Source organism: Drosophila ficusphila, unplaced genomic scaffold (assembly GCF_018152265.1).
Source record: "Drosophila ficusphila isolate 14025-0441.05 unplaced genomic scaffold, ASM1815226v1 contig_791, whole genome shotgun sequence".
Taxonomy (NCBI): domain Eukaryota; kingdom Metazoa; phylum Arthropoda; class Insecta; order Diptera; family Drosophilidae; genus Drosophila; species Drosophila ficusphila.
This window is the reverse complement of record NW_025064737.1, coordinates 4,375,814-4,395,679: the sequence shown is the minus strand read 5'-3', so window position 1 is coordinate 4,395,679 and position 19,866 is coordinate 4,375,814. Positions and strand designations below refer to the sequence as shown.

The window sequence follows — 19,866 nt, the reverse complement described above, 5'->3', positions numbered from 1 at the left end:
ATCTTCTTCTCATTGATATCGGCAGCTTTTCTGTCCATCGTTACGATTGTCAATCACGAAGCTCAATTTAATCAATTCAATGAACTTGAGAGCTGCTATGAGTACTTGATTTGATACATAAAAATAACCATATGCAAACTTGGGCTTGCCTAATTAAATTCAGATCACTTTTCATTCACCTATGATCGGTTATTGCTTGGCGTATAGTGGTATAGTGGGTGTATTTTTTATTTAATGGTAAAAAAAAGTATTGATTTTCGAGTTTATTGTGAGTTTAGGAAATAAAAACAAATTGTAAAAAATTAGAATTTTTCTGTATTCAATTTTTAAACTATTAGGCGTAGGATAAAAATAAATATTATATATTTTGGTATAATTTTGCTGTTATAGGTTGTATCGCTTAGTTGAGGCCTGTCCAGTCCAAAACTTCTACTCCCTTTTAAACGTATTTCTGAATGAATTTTAATAGTAATTTACGATTGTTTGGCAAGTTTGTTTCTGTTTTCAAAGCTAAACATCAGGAAATGCGACCAGAGGGTGGCAAACTATAGCCGAGTTGACAAAGCTCACGTTTGAACCCGGTCATTTCATGGCTTTCAAATATTCTCCTGCTATTTTGTGTGGCTTTTTTTTATTATGGCTGCTGTTGCTACTTTTGGTGGAAGCTCTTTTCGGCTATGGGTTTATGTTTCGTCTCGTCCAGTGTCTTGAAGTTGTTTTAGTTGGCTACGGCAGTTCGACTGATTCACGTCGCGTATTCGGCTCACATAACTGTAAAGTTATTAATAATTCTCGAATATTTATTCACCTCTGCATATCGTTTGCCCGAGTTCCAGAATTTCTTATTTGGCTCAATAAATAAATGTAAATAGCATAGAAGTGAATGTAAAACTGTAAGATTGCTAAGTTTTACGAAACTAAGTTTTTAACATGTTTCGTTAAATAACTGACCATTGGTCAACGTTGCCACTGCAATTGCAACCGCTAAACTGAACAATTGCCAAACGTTATCATACGTTGTTGTTTTCGTGTTGCATGAGTGCCTGTTTAAGTAGATGTAAAAGTTGTTCGCGCCCCCAAGTTTGTGCCTTATTCAAGTCTTTCGTTTACCATTTTAGTGGAAAAACTCAAACGCATATTTTCCTGTGTTTGTAGTTTTCTTTCTTGTACTTTTTATGCAGCACTGAGACGGTCATAATATAGTATGTGCGCTTAAGCTAAAGGGGTCAAGTGCAGGCCGTAAACAAAAAGATTACAAAACTAACTACATGAAGATGGATTGTTTGAATAGTACATACAAAAGAAGAGAAGCTGTGTACTCGTATGATTATGCTTAATATTGCGCGGACAGTTGTCACGCAAATGATAAATAAGTTGTGGGAAGGTTACTAGTCTGGTCAGATAAAAATGAAAATAAATTTGTAAATGAAGAATCATTTTAATGGACTCCAGCAATAGGGCTTTGCCTGTGGAGATTAAGTTTGACAGCTTTTCTATATATGTATAGTCTCCGTAGCCTTAATGAGAAAAATGAAAAAAAAATTATGATAAAAACAATAGTCTCAAAATCGTCTGGTCCAGTAGGACCTAAATTCTGAAGGAATGATTTTTTAATCGTTATAGCAAAACAAACATTAGCGGGAAAATATGTTTTAAACTGAAACGTTAGATATGTTGGTATCAGGAGAATTCGTGGTATAATGCAATTTCCCCTTTGGCGCAGTCAAGCTATTACTTGCAATTACTTGTTCCGTTACAAAGTTTTGGAGGTCTTTAATTTCTTAACAAAATAATTGGTGCAGCAACCTTTAGTTGAAGGATGTTTAACAGAACAACCGGACAAATAACAGCACCGTCAACTTCAGTGGCAGGAAGTGTTTTTCGGAAACCCCAGACCATAAAACCGAATAACAAAGCGAATATCTTTATTGTGTGTCCCAAACAAAGTTTACATTCTTGTTGCTTTTTCTAAATTTATCAAATTTTGAGGGAGCTTAAATACAGAGTGGGCTGTGCGGCCTACAATCAAGAACCTAGCAGAGAATCCTGTGCAGACAACATCTAATGCTATTTAATACAAAATTTTGCCTGTGCCACCAATAGCGTCAATAAAATTCCGTTTTTATTAAAATTTTTCTGTAGGAAGTTATACTGACAGTGCTGCTTTTGCCGGTCTTCACTTATTTTATTTTGTTTTATATTTTTCAAATTTTTTGTTTTTATTGGTTCACTTTTTTAACAGACTACGACAAAACCAAGGACAATTTGAACAAAAACTCAAGTGGCTCTTCACGCCCACAAAAACGGTAATTTGCTTAAAACTAAACATAAACACAACGCGAGCAAAGTCACATAAACAATAAAAACCTTAAAACCGTTTACCTTTGCAATTAGCAGACGCCAAACAATTGCTGCCAAACCTAAGCCTCCATCATGTCGCAACAGTGGCCCTCAAACTGTTTCATGTATCTGGTCTACTTGGCGGGAATCTTTCACTTAGCCACTCACCTGGTGAGCGCCTCCAGTCAAATCGATGTGGATGCGGATCTGAGGCACATGTTGAGCCGTTGCCAAAAGGTCGACGAGGATTTCAACGAGTGCATGCGGCAGGTGTTTAACGATTTAAGAGCCTACTTCACGACAGGTGAGTGAGATTTGAATTACGAGCTAGCAATCATGGTGCAACTCCTACAGGTGTCCCCGACTACAACATCAAGCCCTTTGACCCCCATCGCTGTACCTATGTTGAGCTGCGGCGAGGCGACTCACAGGGTCTGGGCAGCTTTCGGCTGATCTTGCGAAATGTGTCCGAGTACGGGTGGGCGCGATCGGAGGTGACCAAGTTCCATGCCGATCCCGAGGATCAGCGCATCGTGTACGCCCAGTATTTCCCCGAGAAGAGCTTGGAGGGCGAGTACGAGTTCGCCGCCAAAATGCTGGGCACAGCGATGAACCGTAAAGGCCACTGGAACCTCACCCTCTACGACTACAGGTGAGCAGAGTATTACACACATTATTTCCCAAGATTAGTTGCCAACATACGTGTTTTGTTGGATGTGAGTTAAACTTTTGGTGACTCCATTGCTCCCAAGTTGACAGCTATTTGTAATTTTCCTCACTCAGTCAAACCACAAGCGTGCGACGAATTGGAGGACCGGGTTCGCTGATAAAGGTGCACGTTGAGGTGGACCGCATCGGCGGAATGGAGCTGCACATTGAGAATCTGCTGCAGGGACAGCCGCTCAACCAACTGGCCGATGGAGTTATCAACAGCATGTGGCAGCTGGGATTGCCCTTCATCAAGCCGATGATAAACGAGCTGGTCAGCACAGCGTTTACGGACATCTTCAACGAATCCTTCCGACACTTTCCCCTAGAGAAGTTCCTCGTCACGTGACCTCATCTAACTTATTTTACTTGTTTTGTAGTATTTTTAATGGAACTTATAACAAAGGCTAGTTAATTAAACACTTAGACGACATCTGCCAAAGTAGTGGCGATCATTTCGTTGTATAGCTTCGGTTTGTGCGGTTGCACGGCCATCAGGGCGAGGGTGCGGCCAAAGAGTTTGTTCAACGAGATGATCACGTAGGAGGAGCTCTGCAGCTGCTGGTCCACAGTCTCGTAGAGGAGCTGGTAGGCCTGCTCCAGCTCCGGCGTTAGTGTGGCTACAATACGAAAATATGTATTAATTAGAAATTGTTTGAGGGAACCTTTAAATTGTTTTTACAAAATACAGTCTACCTATAATACTATATTTAAGTAAACAATTTCTTTGAAAAGATTTTATAGTTTTACTTACGCTTTTGCTGCAGTTGCTGCTTGCCAAGATCGAATACGAAGCGTAGGTAGCAGAGCTGATTGTACAGGTCCCGCTCCGTAAACTGGCGCAACAGGTTACCGCTCCGGCACTTTTGGCACCGCGGCCGGCGCATCTCCTTCCTCATCGTTTGGGTGCGCGTGTTGTAATTGCAGTCCGGGTGATCGCAAACCATCCAATTCTTGTAGAACCGCTGCACATGCCTCCGAATGACAAGCTGCAGCTGATTGCGGACACTGGCCAGGTACTGAATCGGTGCAGTTTGGCACTCTGCGTTCGCACATTGCTGAAGCACAGAGATGTGGGAGTTGCTGGGTCCCGGGCGGTACGCACTGGCCATCAGCTGCTCTGTTTTGCAGGCGGGACACTTGAAGCGGAACGGTTCACAAAGGCGGTACAACTGGAGTGTCGACTTGAGGAGAGACTCGCCCTCCGACTGCTCGGTGTTCTCACGCTGGGCTCTATGAAAAAAAAACAAGCTTAATTGGTTTAAATAAATTAATAATTTAAAGTACATACCGCTGTGCATTCTGTCGGAACTTGGTGGGATCCATGCCGAGGCAGTCAGCGATGCGACCCGCGTCGGTTCCTTCGAGCACCTCCACCATGCGCGTTACCACCGGATGTACCTGGTGTGCCAGGTAGTAACTCGTGTCCAGCTGCAGCTTCTTATCCTCGCTGCTCTTGAGCTCGTCCAAGTGATAGGCTCGCTGCATGGCGGCATTTGTGGTGCCATCCAAACAGATCACATACTCCACCATATCGCCCTTCTTATACCGCCTTTGGCGTTCCCGGTTCATGCGTAGTGCCACTTGAACGTGTGGCAGTGAACCACTGTTGGCGTACTCCTGGGGTGCCCGAGTCAGCTGCTTGGTAATGACATACAGAGGAAGGGGCACTGCATCCTCTGCTATTTGATTTTTGACCTTCTCCAGCTGAGCGTGCACAGCAGCTAGTTTATCCTCCAGGGGCTTCTCGGAGAGCACTTCCTCGAGAACACCTTTTCCCACCATCACAGCCAGCTGAGACCAATCGCGACGAACTATGTCCAGGCCCTTGTGCTCCTGCTCCCGCTTTAGGTTGCCCTTGGAATCCTTGCTCAACTTAACAGCAGCATATTTCTTCTTTTTGAGCAACAGCAAACAGGCGAAGACTCCATCAATATCCAGCTCCAGCTGCTTATACAACTTGTTCACACTCTGCTTGATGCTGTGACCAATTTTGTACACCTGATCGTAATCTGTTATATTGGTGTTGATCATCAGGGAATCTGTGTCACCATAGACCACGTCGTAGTTCAGCTTCTGCACGAGTTGTTGGGTGTTTGTGAGGATTTCTCTGCCCTTGTGGGTTACCAAAGCAGCCAAGTGCTGGGCAAAGAACCGGGAATGTGCGAAACCCAAGCAACCGTACATGGAGTTGGCCGTGAGCTTCAGAGCCATCTGTCGAATGTTGTACTGCATCTGAAGTTCGGGCGACAGATCAGGCGTCGCCATCAGCTTCTTCACCTCCTTTCGCGACTCCACCAAACGTTTTAGTTGCAGGGGTAAGATACCTGCTTCTGCTTTGGAGTCCGGAATAGTGGCCAACTCATCCGCATCTACGGGCTGCTGGACAGTGGTGAAGCAGATGTTGTACTCCTGAATGATGCTTGGATACAGCGAGTTGAAATCCATAAGCAAAACATACTTTTCGTAGAGACCCCGCATGGGTTCCAACACCAAGCCACCAGCATAAGCTGCCTTCTTTTGGCTGGCAAAGTAGCTTCTGCCGCAGAAAACGTTGCATCTAGATCTCCAATCCGTTTTGATTGCGGCTTTTTATCCGGCACTATGTAATTCTTCTCGTGGAAAGCGTGCAGCAACAAGAACTCGTTCCGTTCGGAGCGACCTCCTTGAAGGGTCCTGGTCATTGTGTTGCCACAAATGTTGGTGATTTGCAAGGCCAACGGCATGATGTTTAGCTCGCACATTAGTCTTAGAAGGTAGGAATTATCTTGCATGGTTAAGGATACAAGCTTTGTGATGCTCGCTCCTTTTTCGTACATCTCTAGCAAGTCATCAGCATTTACCTCCATTCTCTCCGATTCGTTAAGCTTCAGTACTTGCGTGCACAGGGGTTTGAAGATCGTAGGATCTAGCCCTTATGCACTCCTCGGCTGAACGCTTTACGTCACAAACCATTCTGCCCACGAAATGATCCAGCAAACGCTTACCAAATGATTGTGACATCCTTAGACGCCCCATTCGTGACCATTGGGGAATCTTCAAGGCCACGATTTGATCTGTAATAACGTTCAACTGGCAATCCATGGCGTCGAAGGTAACAATGAGATCTGCGTCTATTTGTTGGTACTGGGCTAAGAACCAACTCAGGAGGGCTCTCTCTGAATCGTGTTTGCATATTTTGGTGGATTTATATTTGGCTATCTCGAAGTTCAAGTCCAAGGGCCAACTAACCACGGCTGGACGGGTTAGGCCACACATGTGACGATTAAAAGCGGGCTGTGGAGCAGGACGATCGATGCGGAAACTATTGTGGGTCAGCATCGAAATCATGCATATCTCGTTTCTGGATGTTTTGGGGTTCATCGAGGTGCGGACATTGAGTGCTAGCAGTGTTAGAGGAGGCGGTGGCGCTGGTTTACCCTTATCTTGCACCAGCTCGACATTTTTGGGCTCCGACAAGGTGACCTCCGACTTACACCAACTCATGGGAACTGGGTTGACCTTGAATCCACTCACTTGCAGCCAGCAGGGTCCTTTGATCTTGCGTTCGAGCAGGAATCGCTCCAAGGCATTAGTAGTGGCCCCGAAAATATGCGCAATGGTGTTGTATTTCTTGCCAGCCGTTAAAGTTGGCAATGGTTTCTTTCCATCGTAATGAACCTCCAGGTAATCACACGTCTGAGGCACGTCAATACCGATGGCGTGGTTGGCGAAATTCTTGCTGACTTTGCGGGACCGAAAGGATTCCAGCTTAAGTTCGCTAGCCACTTCCTTATCAAACTCCTTGTAGATATCTGCTACAGTTACCTTCTGCTTGGTGGGCTCTTTCGAAATTGGGTCCAGAAGCTGTAAAAGATATGGGAAAAACGTCGTTGTTAAGTCAAGTTAAACTAAGTTAATATTTTAATTTTAGTTATCAAATTTTTATGAATTTCTTGAAAGAGTGAAGAGGGTAGAATATTTTTTTTTTGTGTTTGTAATTGTTTATAATTTAAATATTTATTTAACACTCACAAATTGACGGGGAAGCAGGTAGAGAACTCGATTAATGTTTTGCACCCGCACGCAGACGGATTTCCCATCAGCGGTTCGTCCGAAGAGGAAGACTTCTCCGGGCAGCTTTATTGGATCCTCCCAGGCCTCCCAGTACCAGAAACGCAGTTGCTCATCGGAAGAGATTGGCAAATCCTGGTCTGTGGTTAAAGCGGATTTCTCAAAGTCATCGTCCATTTGGCAGATGGACTCCCAGTTGTTTAGCAACTTGCTCATGTCTTCAGGTTCACTTTCCTTTGCGGGACGAGCTGAATCCTTTTTGGGAGTTGCTTTTTCGATGACTTTTGGTTTGGGTGTCTTCTCCACTTCGGTTTTTGCTTCGGAAACATTCTCCTTGGGTTGCTCCTTCTCCACATCGAACTGGTTTTCGTCGTCATCCAGGCAGCTGAAGTCCATATCGTTATCAGGAAAGGGATCTTCGGCTTCTTTTTTCTCTGAAGTTTTCTCGGGCACAGGTTCTTTTTTATCCGATGGAGTGGAGAAGAATGCCACCTTTGTATTTGGAACTGGTGCCTTGGGCTTCAGGATGCGCTCCAGCATCTCGTGATCACTACTAGCCTCTGCTTTCTTTCTTTCCTGCTCCTGGACTTTGATGTTTTTGAGAAAACTATTCATGTATTCCTTGGCAGCGGCGGCATCCGATTTCCTCGACGCAACGGCAATTTTCGCCGGCGCTATAACCTTTTCAGCTATTCCAGACGTATTTGCTGGCTCTTCTTTGATTTCACCCAAAATATCAGCTAGAATATCATCGTCCTTCACACTGTTTTTGATATCCGCCTTCTTGGGCACTGCATTACTGAAGAGATTTTTGATAGAGGCTTTTCCCTTAGCGGGTTTTTCTTCCTCCCGGGGTCTCTTTTTGCCGTTGGGTGCTACGCCTTTCTTCTTTTTATCCTTTGGTTCCTCCTCACCGTCGGAGTAACCATCTTCGTCCTCAAAGAAATCCCGATGATCTTCTGCGTAGCCAGTGCCATCTGACATAAAATGAATACATTAGTTTTAATATTGAACCTATTTAATCCAAAATTTGGAATTCAACATTATTGTAGCTACACAGACTAAACATCAATGCAGCATTAGCAAGTTTGTTATGGGTGCTTCGGAAGAACCTTACTCACCCTCTTCGATCCAATCGTCGCCGTACTTCTCCCGCGCTCGCTTAGCGTACTCCCGCTCGTCGACTACGTCGTAAACATCGTCCACCTGGTCCTCCACCTGGCATTTGTTCTTGGTTCCCTTCAGCTGACGCAGTCGCTCCATGGCGGCGAACCGACCATTTTTGTCTATTCGCTGGCGCTTGGCACGCGGACCAGCTGAAAACAAATCGTTCAAATAAATTCGATGTGTATGGATGATAACGAGACCACTTACAAGGGGATTCGGACATTGTAGCTGGTTTATTTTAATAAATTCTCCCGTGTTGTGCCGCAATTTAGTCTATTTTCTTTATTTCATGACCAGGGATGGAGATCGATTCGAGCGGGAATGGCGGGAGTATATCGACAAAAGGCATGCGATGTTTTGTCGTTGCCGGATCTCGGCAAACGCAATCGATATGGACGTGTATCGATAACTAGCAAAACTGTTATGCCGCTTCCGGACACTGTTAATGTTAAATCTCCCATCACTAATGTAAACTTTTACAGAAAATGTTATATTTTGGCGGGAACCTTAATTTGAATTCAAGATAGTCAACAGGTTTTTTTTCTGTTTTATATAATTTCTTATTTACTTCGAAAAAAATTCTTGGTAATTGTGACGATTTACTGCATTAGTTCTTAGGACCTGCCTCAGATAGGCTTTTAAAACTCATAATTTAAGTTTGCCGTTTGTAAAGCCCTTGGCCCGTTTGCCAAGCCCTTAAATTATATTAAGTTAATTTAAAGCTTGTAGTATTTATAATTCCCAATAAAAAGACAATTGTTGACTTGGTTTTATTTATATTTTATTTATTATGCATAATATTAGGCTTAAATAATATTTTTAATATACTTTAAATACAATATACAGCAGTTTCGCTTAAGGTTTGTGTGGATTCGAAAGGTGTTTTTCTTTCTCTATAAAATAATCAATGCAAAATCATGGTTTATATATATATACACATACACAAAACAGACTTACATATTATATGAATACATATATTTATGACTATATTTGCTGTTTAACTTGTTATTAGCAAAAATTCATATATATTTACAGTTTTATAGAAAATATTTAGAATTTTTGCGTTCATAGTCTTTATATTTTACAACGTGTTTTCGGATGTGTTTTCGAGGATAGTGATTGAAAGATGGAAAAATGTGAAAATACTGTTTTAGTAGAGGGTAATCCAAAGGAACTTAAAGAAAGTTGTTGATAAGTCAGTCTACCAAAGAAAAATATACTAAGATAGTCAAAAGAACAAGAAGACAGATAAAGGTTTGGGGTCTTTGAGGTATTTTCTTTAGCTATGGGGTGCGTTAAACCTTTCTATATGGTTTTCATTTTTATTTCAAGCCACATTCATGGCACAACAAGTTTTATTTTTTAAGATTTTAAGGAATTGTTCTCCGAGTATGGTTTCCATAGTTTTGGCTAAACATTTAACAACAGCAACAAACATTAAAACAACAACAAATAATGGTTAACAAGTGCAAGATGAAACTGTAAAGAAAAGAGAAGAAGAAGGTATATTAGTATTATGATATAAAACATTAATTAATTAATTTTTTTTATATTGTAAAATAATTAAATATCATTTTCTAGGTAGCTCTGTTAAAAATGAATTTCTTTCATTACTTTTTTGAATTAACTTTCTTAAATGTTTTTAGTGTTTAGAACTTACCTTGCTCTGTGCCCGCACAGATGCCACAGATGATAGACCCACTGTTCACGCCCTTTCACACCACCTGCACGGTGGCAAAGGCACTAAAGGTGACCTTCTTGGGGAATTCCGGTCCGGGGGAGCCACGCGTCTTTATCACCGGCTTGAGGGGCTGGCGGGGCTTCAGGGAGAGCAGTCCGGCGGAGGCAGCCAGTTCCCTGAGTCGCTGGGAGAAGCCGCTGCCCGAGTTACCGGATGTGGAGACCGTGTTGTGATGCTCGAGTCCAGCGCAGTCCAGAACGTCCAGTCCGTTGTTGGAGCGGTACACCTGGGCGGTGGCCGTGGGGTAAACCGCCAGATTGGTGCCACCTACTCCTCCAGCCGCTGAGGTTGATGTGGTTGCTGTTGCCGTTGCCGCTGCTGCGGGTGTTATGTATCTGGAAAATTAAGAAGAATTAAAAATTAGAACTGAGGTACAAGTATTAAAAAATATGAATTTGCAAATATGTAATTAATACTCTATTTTCTTAACCAACCTAAGCTTCTGGTTAGGTAAAAAGCGTTATTTATGCATTTTGCTGAACCTAATTCGGATTTCTTCGAACAAAAGCTAACAAAAGCTGATACATTTACATACTTTGTTCACCATCTGGATAGGTGAAGAAGATTATTGGCAAGGGCTGGGCGCTGGCATTACTCAGCATGCTAATTGATTTATTATTTATTTGAGCAGAAACTAAATCGACACGTGCCGAGTGTGAAGAGATCACCCCATCCACAGAGGTGTGTCCCAGCAGGTAGCACACAACTGCGAACTCTTTGGAAGGATGACGCCCGGGATTTTGGATCCCCGTGCTTGGCAACAGCTCTGTTCCGCTATCAAATCACATCAATTTATTCATGATCCATCAACAATTATTTGTGTGCCGAGTGGGATTTACTGAGGTTGCTCTTGCTGCAACGCTAAAGACGCTAATCAATTTGTTTATGAGCTGAGCTTGATGTGGGCTACTTTAGTTTAAATATATCTATATATTTATAAAGCTTTTTTTTTGGTTTGTGCTGTTGTGCAAAAATATATATGCAAATGAGTTCACAACCAGCAGCCTCGTTTTTTTTCGAGATAATTGTTTTGCGGCGAACTGAAATTGTTGGGTAAACAAAATGTGATGAAAAATGAATGCCAGATGAGACATCAATACGTTAGTAAGGAGATTCGAGGGCTCAATCACTCAAGGGGTATATTCACTGTAAGTCGAAAGTGAAGCCCCAAAATGGGTAACTTCCACTTAGGAATCGTTGAGATTCAAGTGTCGTGGTTCATCTGGTTTTGAAGGGATCTCTGTAATTGGGGCTCATGAGAAGCAAATATTTACACAATTGTATAACAAATTTATTTGTTATTTTTCCCAAGAGTGAACACGCATGGTCAATCCCTTGAATAAAAGGTGAAAGCTATTTTGTTATTCAAACGCAATATTTAAAATAAGGGCTTGACCTACAACCTTTTTGGGAATGACAATCTTTTTCTAGATAGTGAATTGCTTTTCAATTTTAAAATTTAAATCCAAATAGTAAATTTAATATTTGGAATAGCATAAGACTTGAATTTCTTTAATGAATATATGTTACAACTACAATACTTTGTATTTAATTTGTAAGGAACCCTTTTCGGTAAGGGTATTTTGAGGGAATAAACATTTAATTGCCGCATACTCTCTGCGGCTTAATGACTGTTGCTTTTGATTTTTTCTGTGCTTTTACGATAGATTCGGCACTCGGCATTGCTGGGTTAATTGTGGCAATTATTTTGGCAATATAATTTGCTTGTTTGATGTCAATCTTGGCCATGCTTGCCCTTAAAGTGTATTTCGACTGCAATCTTTGCACTTAGATCGTAACCAGCTCAAATTAGCATAGTATTGCCTCGTGTCTGAACTTCCTAAAGTTGCTTAATTTCCTTAGAATGTAAGCTTTAGAATACAAAATTGTGCTTAGCAAGTAGTTGAGCTGCGAGCTTGATTTGATTATCAAGGACTTGTCGATTTGTATCGACTGTTAAATAAAGTATGTAAGTAGGCCACTATCGTTGTCGGATCTAAAAATCTTAATTACATTCATTAAGTTTGTTTGCTAAGCTTTCAATGAAGTTTATTGGGATTATTGCTCGCTTTTTCATGCCCTTTGCCCAAGTGCTCCAAACCGTGTGAATTATCTTTGGGTTTCGTTTTACAATTTTGTTCATCTTCTCTGTGGCCATTGTTCTTGTTTTTTTTTTTTTTTGATTTGCCAGAGTTGCGCTTTATGTGTATATAATTAAGCATTATCAGCTGGGAGTTGCATTCAAAATGTATTTTGGTCGCTGGCTTTTGTTTTGGTCTGCGTTTGTTTTCGCTTTGGCATTGAACTTTGCTTTGACTTTGAGGCTTTGAAGCATTCAGAAAATAATAATTAATTATAATATTATAAACATCTTCATATTGTCTGGCCCATCAACATATGACTGTCGGTATCTCCTAGTGTGTGAGAAAATTGCTTGCCATTTTTCACACAATTTACAGTTGCAGGGGAATTTTTCGTTGTGTTTTTGTTTTTAAGGTATTTGAATTTTGTTTGAGAGCAATGTCAGGGAAAAGACAAAGGGTAGTGTCAAAATTGTTGCAGTGGGAATTCTCTCGAACTTCAAATGCAGTTGGAGAATTTTAATTAATTGTGTCAATCCCGCAAACAAAACTTTTATGTATATTTTTGGTGTATTTCAACAGGTATTTTCCATAAAAAAATTCATTCAAGATATTTCGACATAACTTTGTGCGGGAAACCTTTTAAGGTAATTCCACTAGTTAAAACATCCTTAAGGGAATATTCATTAAGAAAAAACATACATACATTGTTTTTGTAATTTCAATTTCATTAAGTTAATTTATCCATTCCTATGCAGCAATACCTTTTGTCTGTTTTTTTCCACAATGATGCATTCTTCTAGAGGTCTTAGAGCCTGTCAGCACTTTTCCAATCCCATAACTCAGTTCCCATGCATCCCCACCATTCCCCCACATTTAAAACGCATCAAAATTGGCTTAAAGAGTTGCTAATTTTGACCCAATTCTCATAGATGTCGTTTGGAAGGAGAATCGAGGGAGGAAGCGCTTGATGGGGATCAGACCGGTTAACTTAATAAATCATAGCTAATTTCGGATTGTCTTGCTCAAGATGTTTGTTTGCTTCCCCATTTTATTTTCATTTTTATTTATGCAGCTCTGTTGACTTTGTTCAAGTTCAGCGGGCGCATAAATTTAAAAGCAATCGAATGGGAAGCGCAAGGGGATCTCGTGCCAAACAAATTGAATGATTTTCGGCTAAGGCAATTTAATCGGCCAATCAATGAAATTAATACCAGATTGGCATTTAATTTGATGTGGCAATCTCTCAGCCGCATTGCATCCGCACACATAATTAAATTTTGATGTCACGAAGTTGTCAAATATTTGACAAATGGCTAAACTAGTTCCGCCGACCAAGTACTCTCAAGTTAGCCAATTCACGAGGCGACCATACTAAATTTTAGGCATGTGGCTGACATTATAATTTGTCAAATGCTCTCGACATAAATCCATCAAACGGAATCAACAGAAGAGCAAAAACCAAACAAATTGCATAATAAACTCAAACAAAAAGCAAGGCTCTTGCTATAAATATTGAAAGAGTTGAAGGAAAAGACTCAACACAGGTGTGCGGATGGGTAAACACTTACAAAATACGAGCTATATTATGAAGACTTTATTGATTCTTAATTGGTTAACAGATCTCAACCCCCTGTTTATGGAAGAGTATATTATAAAAACCAAACTTAATTATTGCTATTACCCCAATTATAAAAATAAAAGTCTAACTATACTTATTGCGGCTTAAAGATGTAAGACATATAAGACTTTAAAAGCAAATCCTATGCTATCCATGATGGTATCGCTGAAGCATAGATATGGCATAGAAAAAGCTGGGGAACTGAGGCAGCTGCCGGCTGTCTTCTAACATAATTACATATTTTTACTGTTGCAGTTGCATCTTCTTTATGCGGCCCGTCTGGAACTTCTCTCTGCCACCTGCTCTCTGCTTGTGTGGCATGTTAAGCAGCTGCCCAGAAAGTGGCAAAAAGAAAATATATAATAAAGAAAGAAAAAAAAAAAAACAAAAGAAGCGCCGCACATGCGCAGTTTCACATCCGCATGGCTTTCCTCCCCCTTTTTCTCCCCCTCTCTTCTAAGAGCCAACAATTGCTTTATTTTGAGGCAAATGAAAAGCAATTTTTATGCCACAATTATCCGGCAGTGCCGAAGAGGAAGAAGATCGCGAAGTGAGCCAAGTGCCAGCCTGCAGTTCGTTGCCTGAGTCTTTTGTTTAGCATACGGCGAAAATATTCTTTAAGAGTGAGGGGGACGGAAGATGGCTGGTATGGAAAGTGTCGCAAGTTGCACAGAATTCAGGGAGAAAATTCTGGCAGCAAATGCGCTTTCTATATGGTGCATTTACAGTTTGACAGCCATTGGGATCCTAGACAGATTAGAAGATATTATTTTAGACTTAGTTTTTCCATCAGATAAATGCTTATTAATTTATAACCTTAATGTTTTATGTAAGAATTACATTTAGCGCAAGTTTAAGAACTGCAACAAATATTGTAAATAATATATAATTATAAAATTCTTGTGTGAGTTTAGTCCATTTAACAATTTATATAGATTTAATCTTTTCCGTAGTAAAAAATCAATAACGCCGCTATACAGAACGTTTCAGTTTTCAGGGCAAGTAAAGTTTCAACTCTCTTTAATTTTGTTTTGGTCTGCTTATTTGGCGATATAATTTATTTGGCATACTTTAACCGACTTGTTATTAGCATTGACTGGTTCTGAACAGCCCGCCGAATGTTGTTCTGCTGCCAGGGCTTAAGTAATGTCTATATAAAAAAATATATCGCATCATTGTTACGACTTTTGACATTTTCAACCGATTAGCGCAGCGAGTCGCATCGAATCGAAACACGTTTTGATCGCGAATCAAAATATTCTTATATTTAGGCATGGGCGTTCTCCCTTTATATTGGCGAAAAACGATCACTCGGGGCGCCGCTAAATGTCAAGGTTGCATGTGCCACAAGACATTAATGCCGGCTCGTCAAATACTCATTTGCGATTTCGCAACTATGTAAGCGTCGAGAATTTCCAATTACGGTGGCCGAAGGAATAGAAGATGGGCAGTATAAAGCCCAAATGGATCTCTGATTGTTTAGCCAGTCATCGCCCCGAAGAAGAAGCGGACAGGGGACAGGGGATAGAGGACAGAGGACAGAGAAGACTCCCGGAGGGCAGGAACGGCACGAAGTGAAGCAGAGGCACAAGCAGATCTTTCACACGTTCAAAGCTCTTTGGAGAGTACGAGTAATCCCCCATTTCCAATCCCCAACCCGCCTCGTCTATTGTGCGTCTCTACGCCCCGGCCATTGAAATTGTTTATTGAAATCGATGATGAATGATTGAAAGTAACTATTAGTTGCCAGCAGTTGCCGCAGTTTCTGCCGCCGCTGTTGTTATTATTGAATTTGCTGTCGGAAGCAATTTACAAATTGTTTTGCCAGACAGCTTTTCTGTTTGATTTTGTTTACCTTTTCTCTGTCTGCTTCTCTTTGTTTCCAAGTACACATTTCTTTACATTTTTACTTTTCTTTTGATTCCAAACTTTTAAGAAAAAGATTTCTAACTAATCAATTTCAAGTTATCGATAATAAAAGTTTATCATACAAGTTACATAAGTCTGCGACTCAAGTTCGTTGCTTAAGTCTTTTGTTCAGAAAAATATTACCATTACAAAAATTCATAAATTACATTTATGTGCAATAAAAAAATATTTGCAACGTACATAAGTTTAATATCCATCACAAACGGAAAACATAAACATCGAAAGGGGTTATAAACAACCAAAGTAAACAGGTGAATCATAACAAGTGGTTGGAGAAAGCTACAAAATCGAGCTAAATCTTAATAAATTTTAAATTATAAAGTTTCCACCCGCTTTAAATCGTTGTTGTAGCAAAGTGATAAGTGAGTGATTAACAGCAACAAATTAATGAAATGCTAATAGATCTGGGGAATCGAAGCGTGGACAGCACTTAATCTCGTTTTACACTCCAATTGCTGAGCCGCAGAAACAAACTCACTCGATTCCAGTTTCGTTACTCTCTTTGCAGCACAAAAAAAAAGTTGATCGAACCTTGAAAAATAGGCACTTACACCTTTGTGATTGCCAAATCTGTGAGTCAAAAAAAATCTGACGATCAAAACAAAACTAAGAAAACGCCCGAAAACTTAAGGTTAGAATTACAAAAGAGCAACAAAAAGGTAAATCTTACTACCAAGAAAAAACAAGAGGCAGCGATCAAAGCGCAATAAAAAGAAAATACAAAAGGCGCGCAAAAATTTCAAGTGCGACGGCTGTAAGCAAGGGAGAACAGTTAGCTTAAACACTGCTAGAAAAATGGGTTCACCAATTTATAAGTTATTTGAAATAAAATCAATCCATTACAAAAATATAATATATAAAGTTTTTTAGTAAATGTTGTTGATTTCAATAGGTAGTTGATAATTTTCTTAACGCAAATACAAGTTAAGTGTGAAAATAAATTTTCAATAACAAATTTGTTTTTTATTGACTGTGTCATCGGTTTATCAAAAGGCCATCAAAATATTTATTTTGCATATATATTCATTTTTTTATTGATTTTATTTTGTTTATAGGTGACTTTTTTTTTCACATTCAATACAACCAAATATTAAAATATAAATAAATGTGATCAATTTGAAATATAGTTTTTTGTTGTGTAATTGAAGTCTTTGAAGCTAAGGGCACCCAGCAACCAACCGACGTCCAAGTTGAAGACGAAGCAAGCAAGGTAGCTCTTTTATGAAGTAATTAAAGCGCATGAATTGGCCAATTGTCCAAAAGTCGGGATCTGAGGCGTCGTACGGCAGGTTGATGTGAATTAATTACTGACCCCAAAGCGCTGGCAATTTTCCAGGTGCTAGATGCCGTTAAAAGGCATCGTCGGCAAAAGAGTCTTGGCCCCAGAGAGCCTTGGCTTCAGCCTGGGCAGTTGGCTACTGTTCGGTGCCTGGAGATGCATAGATAAGCGACCCAAGATGGAGCAGGATTTTTTGTTGAGGAAAGAGTTGATTAGGTAAGCGACGGGCGAGTGGAAATAGCCATTCAGGCTGTTATGAACGGTTCTTTTGGGGCATAGATTAACCCAAATTGGAGATAAGTGCGACAGAAGCCTTTTAAAGCAGATTTGCTGATAGCTAATGAAAGTCATTAGAGAGATTGAAATAATTCTAGGCTTAACATTATCTATAAGTATATTTCTCTTACACTTTGCGTACATATATTTTAATATTTTATCTTTACATTTTAGGTAACAAGTTTTGAAAATATAAAGTTTAATTACAATAATAATACCCCAAACATCTCTAAAATCTTTGTGACTTAACTAGCTTTTTTCCGAAAGAAATAACCTTAGGTGATAATAAAACACCTGAAGATTTCAACATGACAAGTGATCAAAGTAAAAAATTTAAATTGAACCATCCAAGCCAAGGCCTTTGGCAGCACTTAATTTTCAGAGCAGTTATAAAAAGTCTTCTCTGGGGCGATGATTGACTAACATGTGCTTAGTAGTTAAAAATACTTCTCTTTATGTCAGTTAACTGCTATCAGAGAGCATCGAAAAGTGCATTGAAACAACTTCCGCAAGTGGTTAACACCTTTCAAAATAAAGACTCACACCCAAAAAAAACGTACATTGAAAGTCATTTCGAGCTGCACTCAAGTTGATCGCACCATTCTCAAGTGTTTCCAGTTTTGTACTGAAAACCTGGATATCTGGACAGTTGCATCTCGAACGTCAAACGTAAGCGGAAGAAGTAAAAGTTTTTAAAGCATTTTGCTCATAATTATAAATATACAAAGGAAAGAAACAGAAAGAAACGAAAGTGAAATTGAAAGTACAGCCAAAGTGCCTTCAAAACGGATTCAATTTAGATGGAGATGGGGTGAATGACAGTTGTCAATAGATTTATGGCCATGCGGAAGTCGAGTCATAAGGAAGCCACTCGTGTCTAATGAAAATTCATGATGAAAAATCAATAGTCCATAAAAGTCAATTAGCATTTATGCCCGATGACAATTTTTGATTTGTTAATGAGCGAAGCAGTTTTCCCCTTCCCCGATTCAGAGATACTTTTCAGTTTGCGGTGACTGTTCAGGTTGCAATTGCGTGGGTGAGTGTTTTTTATTGGCCACTTGGCATTTCATGAGCAATTATCGTGTTTTTTAATGTCGCTTCTATGGCGTTTGGCGATGTGAAAGGTGTCAAGCGGCAGTGCAAGGTTCTGCTTTGAGTTATGAACAAATAAGGTAAGAATTAATATTTGTTTACTGAGAAGATGGATAAAATTTGCATCATTCCGCTGATGGAATAATTATTAATAACTAATTTTGGCTTCCAAATGCAAATCAATAGGTCTACCTCCAATTACAAATAAAAAAGGATTTTTCTAAGTTAGTTAATAAAATAGATTTTATTTAGTTTTAACAATTTTAATCAAGATCTTCAAATTAGAAACTGAAAAATGAATAGATTATAGTGATAAATTTTTTGGTAAGTAAATTAAATTGCAACTGAAGCATAAGTTAATAGTAGGCACTAAGTACGTCGATTAATTAGACAAGTATCGCAATGACTAGTGCTTTAAAAGTTCGGAGTAGGCTTTTAATTGCATGGTTTGTGAAAAGATATATTTGAAAATCTCCCGCTGCCAATTATAATTCATAAACTTTTGTTTGCATTTCCCAACAGCGGCAACGCCTTTATTTATTAACTCCCGTCTCTTTTGGCTGTTTGGCTGTTTGGCTGCTCGGCTGCTATTTTCAACTGAAGCGAACCAGATCCCGACTGCAGCACAAGCCAAATCACGACACTATCAATTAGAGACACCCAACAAGACAATTGTTTAAATGTTTCACAAAGAAATAGCAAAACTGACTCTGTTCCGCCGCTTGTAACTCGTTAGCGGGGCGTGTTCCTCTCGTTTATCATTTCAAGTTGGGGTTTCGCAAGGAAAAATAAAAGAAATAGCCAAATAGTTTTGCTTTTCTGCCTTGAGACTGTGTATTACAAGCAAAAGTATAAACCGAAATTGCTCCAATTTGTTTGGGAACTTTTGTCGAAACATTTAATTATACAAGTGGACAGCACCCACAAAAGCGTTTCTCCATGCAAATGGATAATTTGCATGAAATTAGCTGCGACTCTGGGTTTCAAAGGGCGCCCCACTTGGAAGGTTAGTTGGCAACTTTTATGGGGCTTCCCAGCCGAATAAGGGAAATATTGTTTGTCACACTGACTCAATTCTGCTGCCCACTTGACCAACTAAGATCTTGCGAGAGAAAACGGAGGAGGCTAGGAAAACAAACTGGAGGGGGAAACACTGCGACTCAGACTGCGATCAGTTTGTTGCGTTGCCCTCAAAACATTTCTGCAGAGGCAGAGCTAAAAGTACTTTCCTACCCTTGGACCCTCCCTCAATGCACAGAAAGAAATAACAAATGCTACATAAAATATAATAAAAATGTGGATCAAACAAATTTTCATATAATCAGAATTGAAATATTTATTGATTTGTGGAACCTCAAATAAGTTTACTGAAAATATAAGCACCAATTACAGTTTACGCATTTTCTTTTTCTACTAACCTTACAAAATTTAACCCTATCAAAAACTGTTTTCTTGCGGTTAGAAATTTGTTAACTTGTGAGGAAACAGATAACCTATTCTTCCTGAGTGTTAACTATAGTTTTGTTCAAAACTTTCTATCAAATGGGATGAAAGTGCAATGGATTTTATTTCTCTT

General features: G+C 39.8%; 3 protein-coding genes across 4 annotated transcripts in view; 1 reads left to right on the top strand and 2 right to left on the bottom strand.

Moving 5' to 3' along the window:
- The first annotated feature begins 350 nt into the window (after positions 1–350).
- Positions 351–3,397, top strand: LOC108098600 (circadian clock-controlled protein daywake). 2 transcript variants are annotated; one of them, XM_017201661.2, is made up of 5 exons: positions 351–864; positions 2,243–2,306; positions 2,398–2,644; positions 2,695–2,992; positions 3,124–3,397. In XM_017201661.2, exons 3-5 carry the CDS (start codon positions 2,434–2,436, stop codon positions 3,395–3,397), a joined length of 783 nt encoding a protein of 260 aa, XP_017057150.1. In that variant the 5' UTR covers positions 351–864; positions 2,243–2,306; positions 2,398–2,433. The 2 variants fall into 2 exon arrangements, with proteins under 2 accessions (XP_017057150.1, XP_017057151.1); XM_017201662.2 differs by having other exon boundaries at positions 2,395–2,644.
- A 14-nt stretch (positions 3,398–3,411) lies between these two features.
- On the bottom strand, positions 3,412–8,598 carry LOC108098599 (DNA polymerase alpha catalytic subunit). The gene is given in 8 exon segments (XM_017201660.2): positions 3,412–3,668; positions 3,803–4,281; positions 4,340–5,576; positions 5,579–5,936; positions 5,938–6,894; positions 7,063–8,078; positions 8,223–8,417; positions 8,476–8,598. Coding segments are annotated over 8 exon segments (4,455 nt in total). The 5' UTR covers positions 8,492–8,598; the 3' UTR covers positions 3,412–3,471.
- Positions 8,599–9,058: 460 nt separating this feature from the next.
- The window catches only part of LOC108098577, a 51,164-nt gene continuing 40,356 nt past the window's right edge, over positions 9,059–19,866 (bottom strand). The window contains exons 2-3 of the mRNA XM_017201613.2: positions 9,929–10,344; positions 9,059–9,747 (exon numbers count right to left, since the gene is read on the bottom strand). Of these exons, the coding sequence (XP_017057102.1) occupies positions 9,984–10,344 (361 nt within the window). The 3' untranslated portion in view covers positions 9,059–9,747; positions 9,929–9,983. The remainder of the gene's footprint in view (positions 9,748–9,928; positions 10,345–19,866) is intronic.

What these genes read in the sequence shown, in the direction of transcription:
- LOC108098600 (XM_017201661.2), top strand. Translation starts at nt 2,434, where the DNA reads ATGTCGCAACAGTGGCCCTCAAACTGTTTCATGTATCTGGTCTACTTG. An exon ending in AAGAGCCTACTTCACGACAG is followed by an intron (nt 2,645 to 2,694) that starts GTGAGTGAGATT and finishes CAACTCCTACAG; the next exon opens with GTGTCCCCGACTACAACATC. An exon ending in CTCACCCTCTACGACTACAG is followed by an intron (nt 2,993 to 3,123) that starts GTGAGCAGAGTA and finishes TTCCTCACTCAG; the next exon opens with TCAAACCACAAGCGTGCGAC.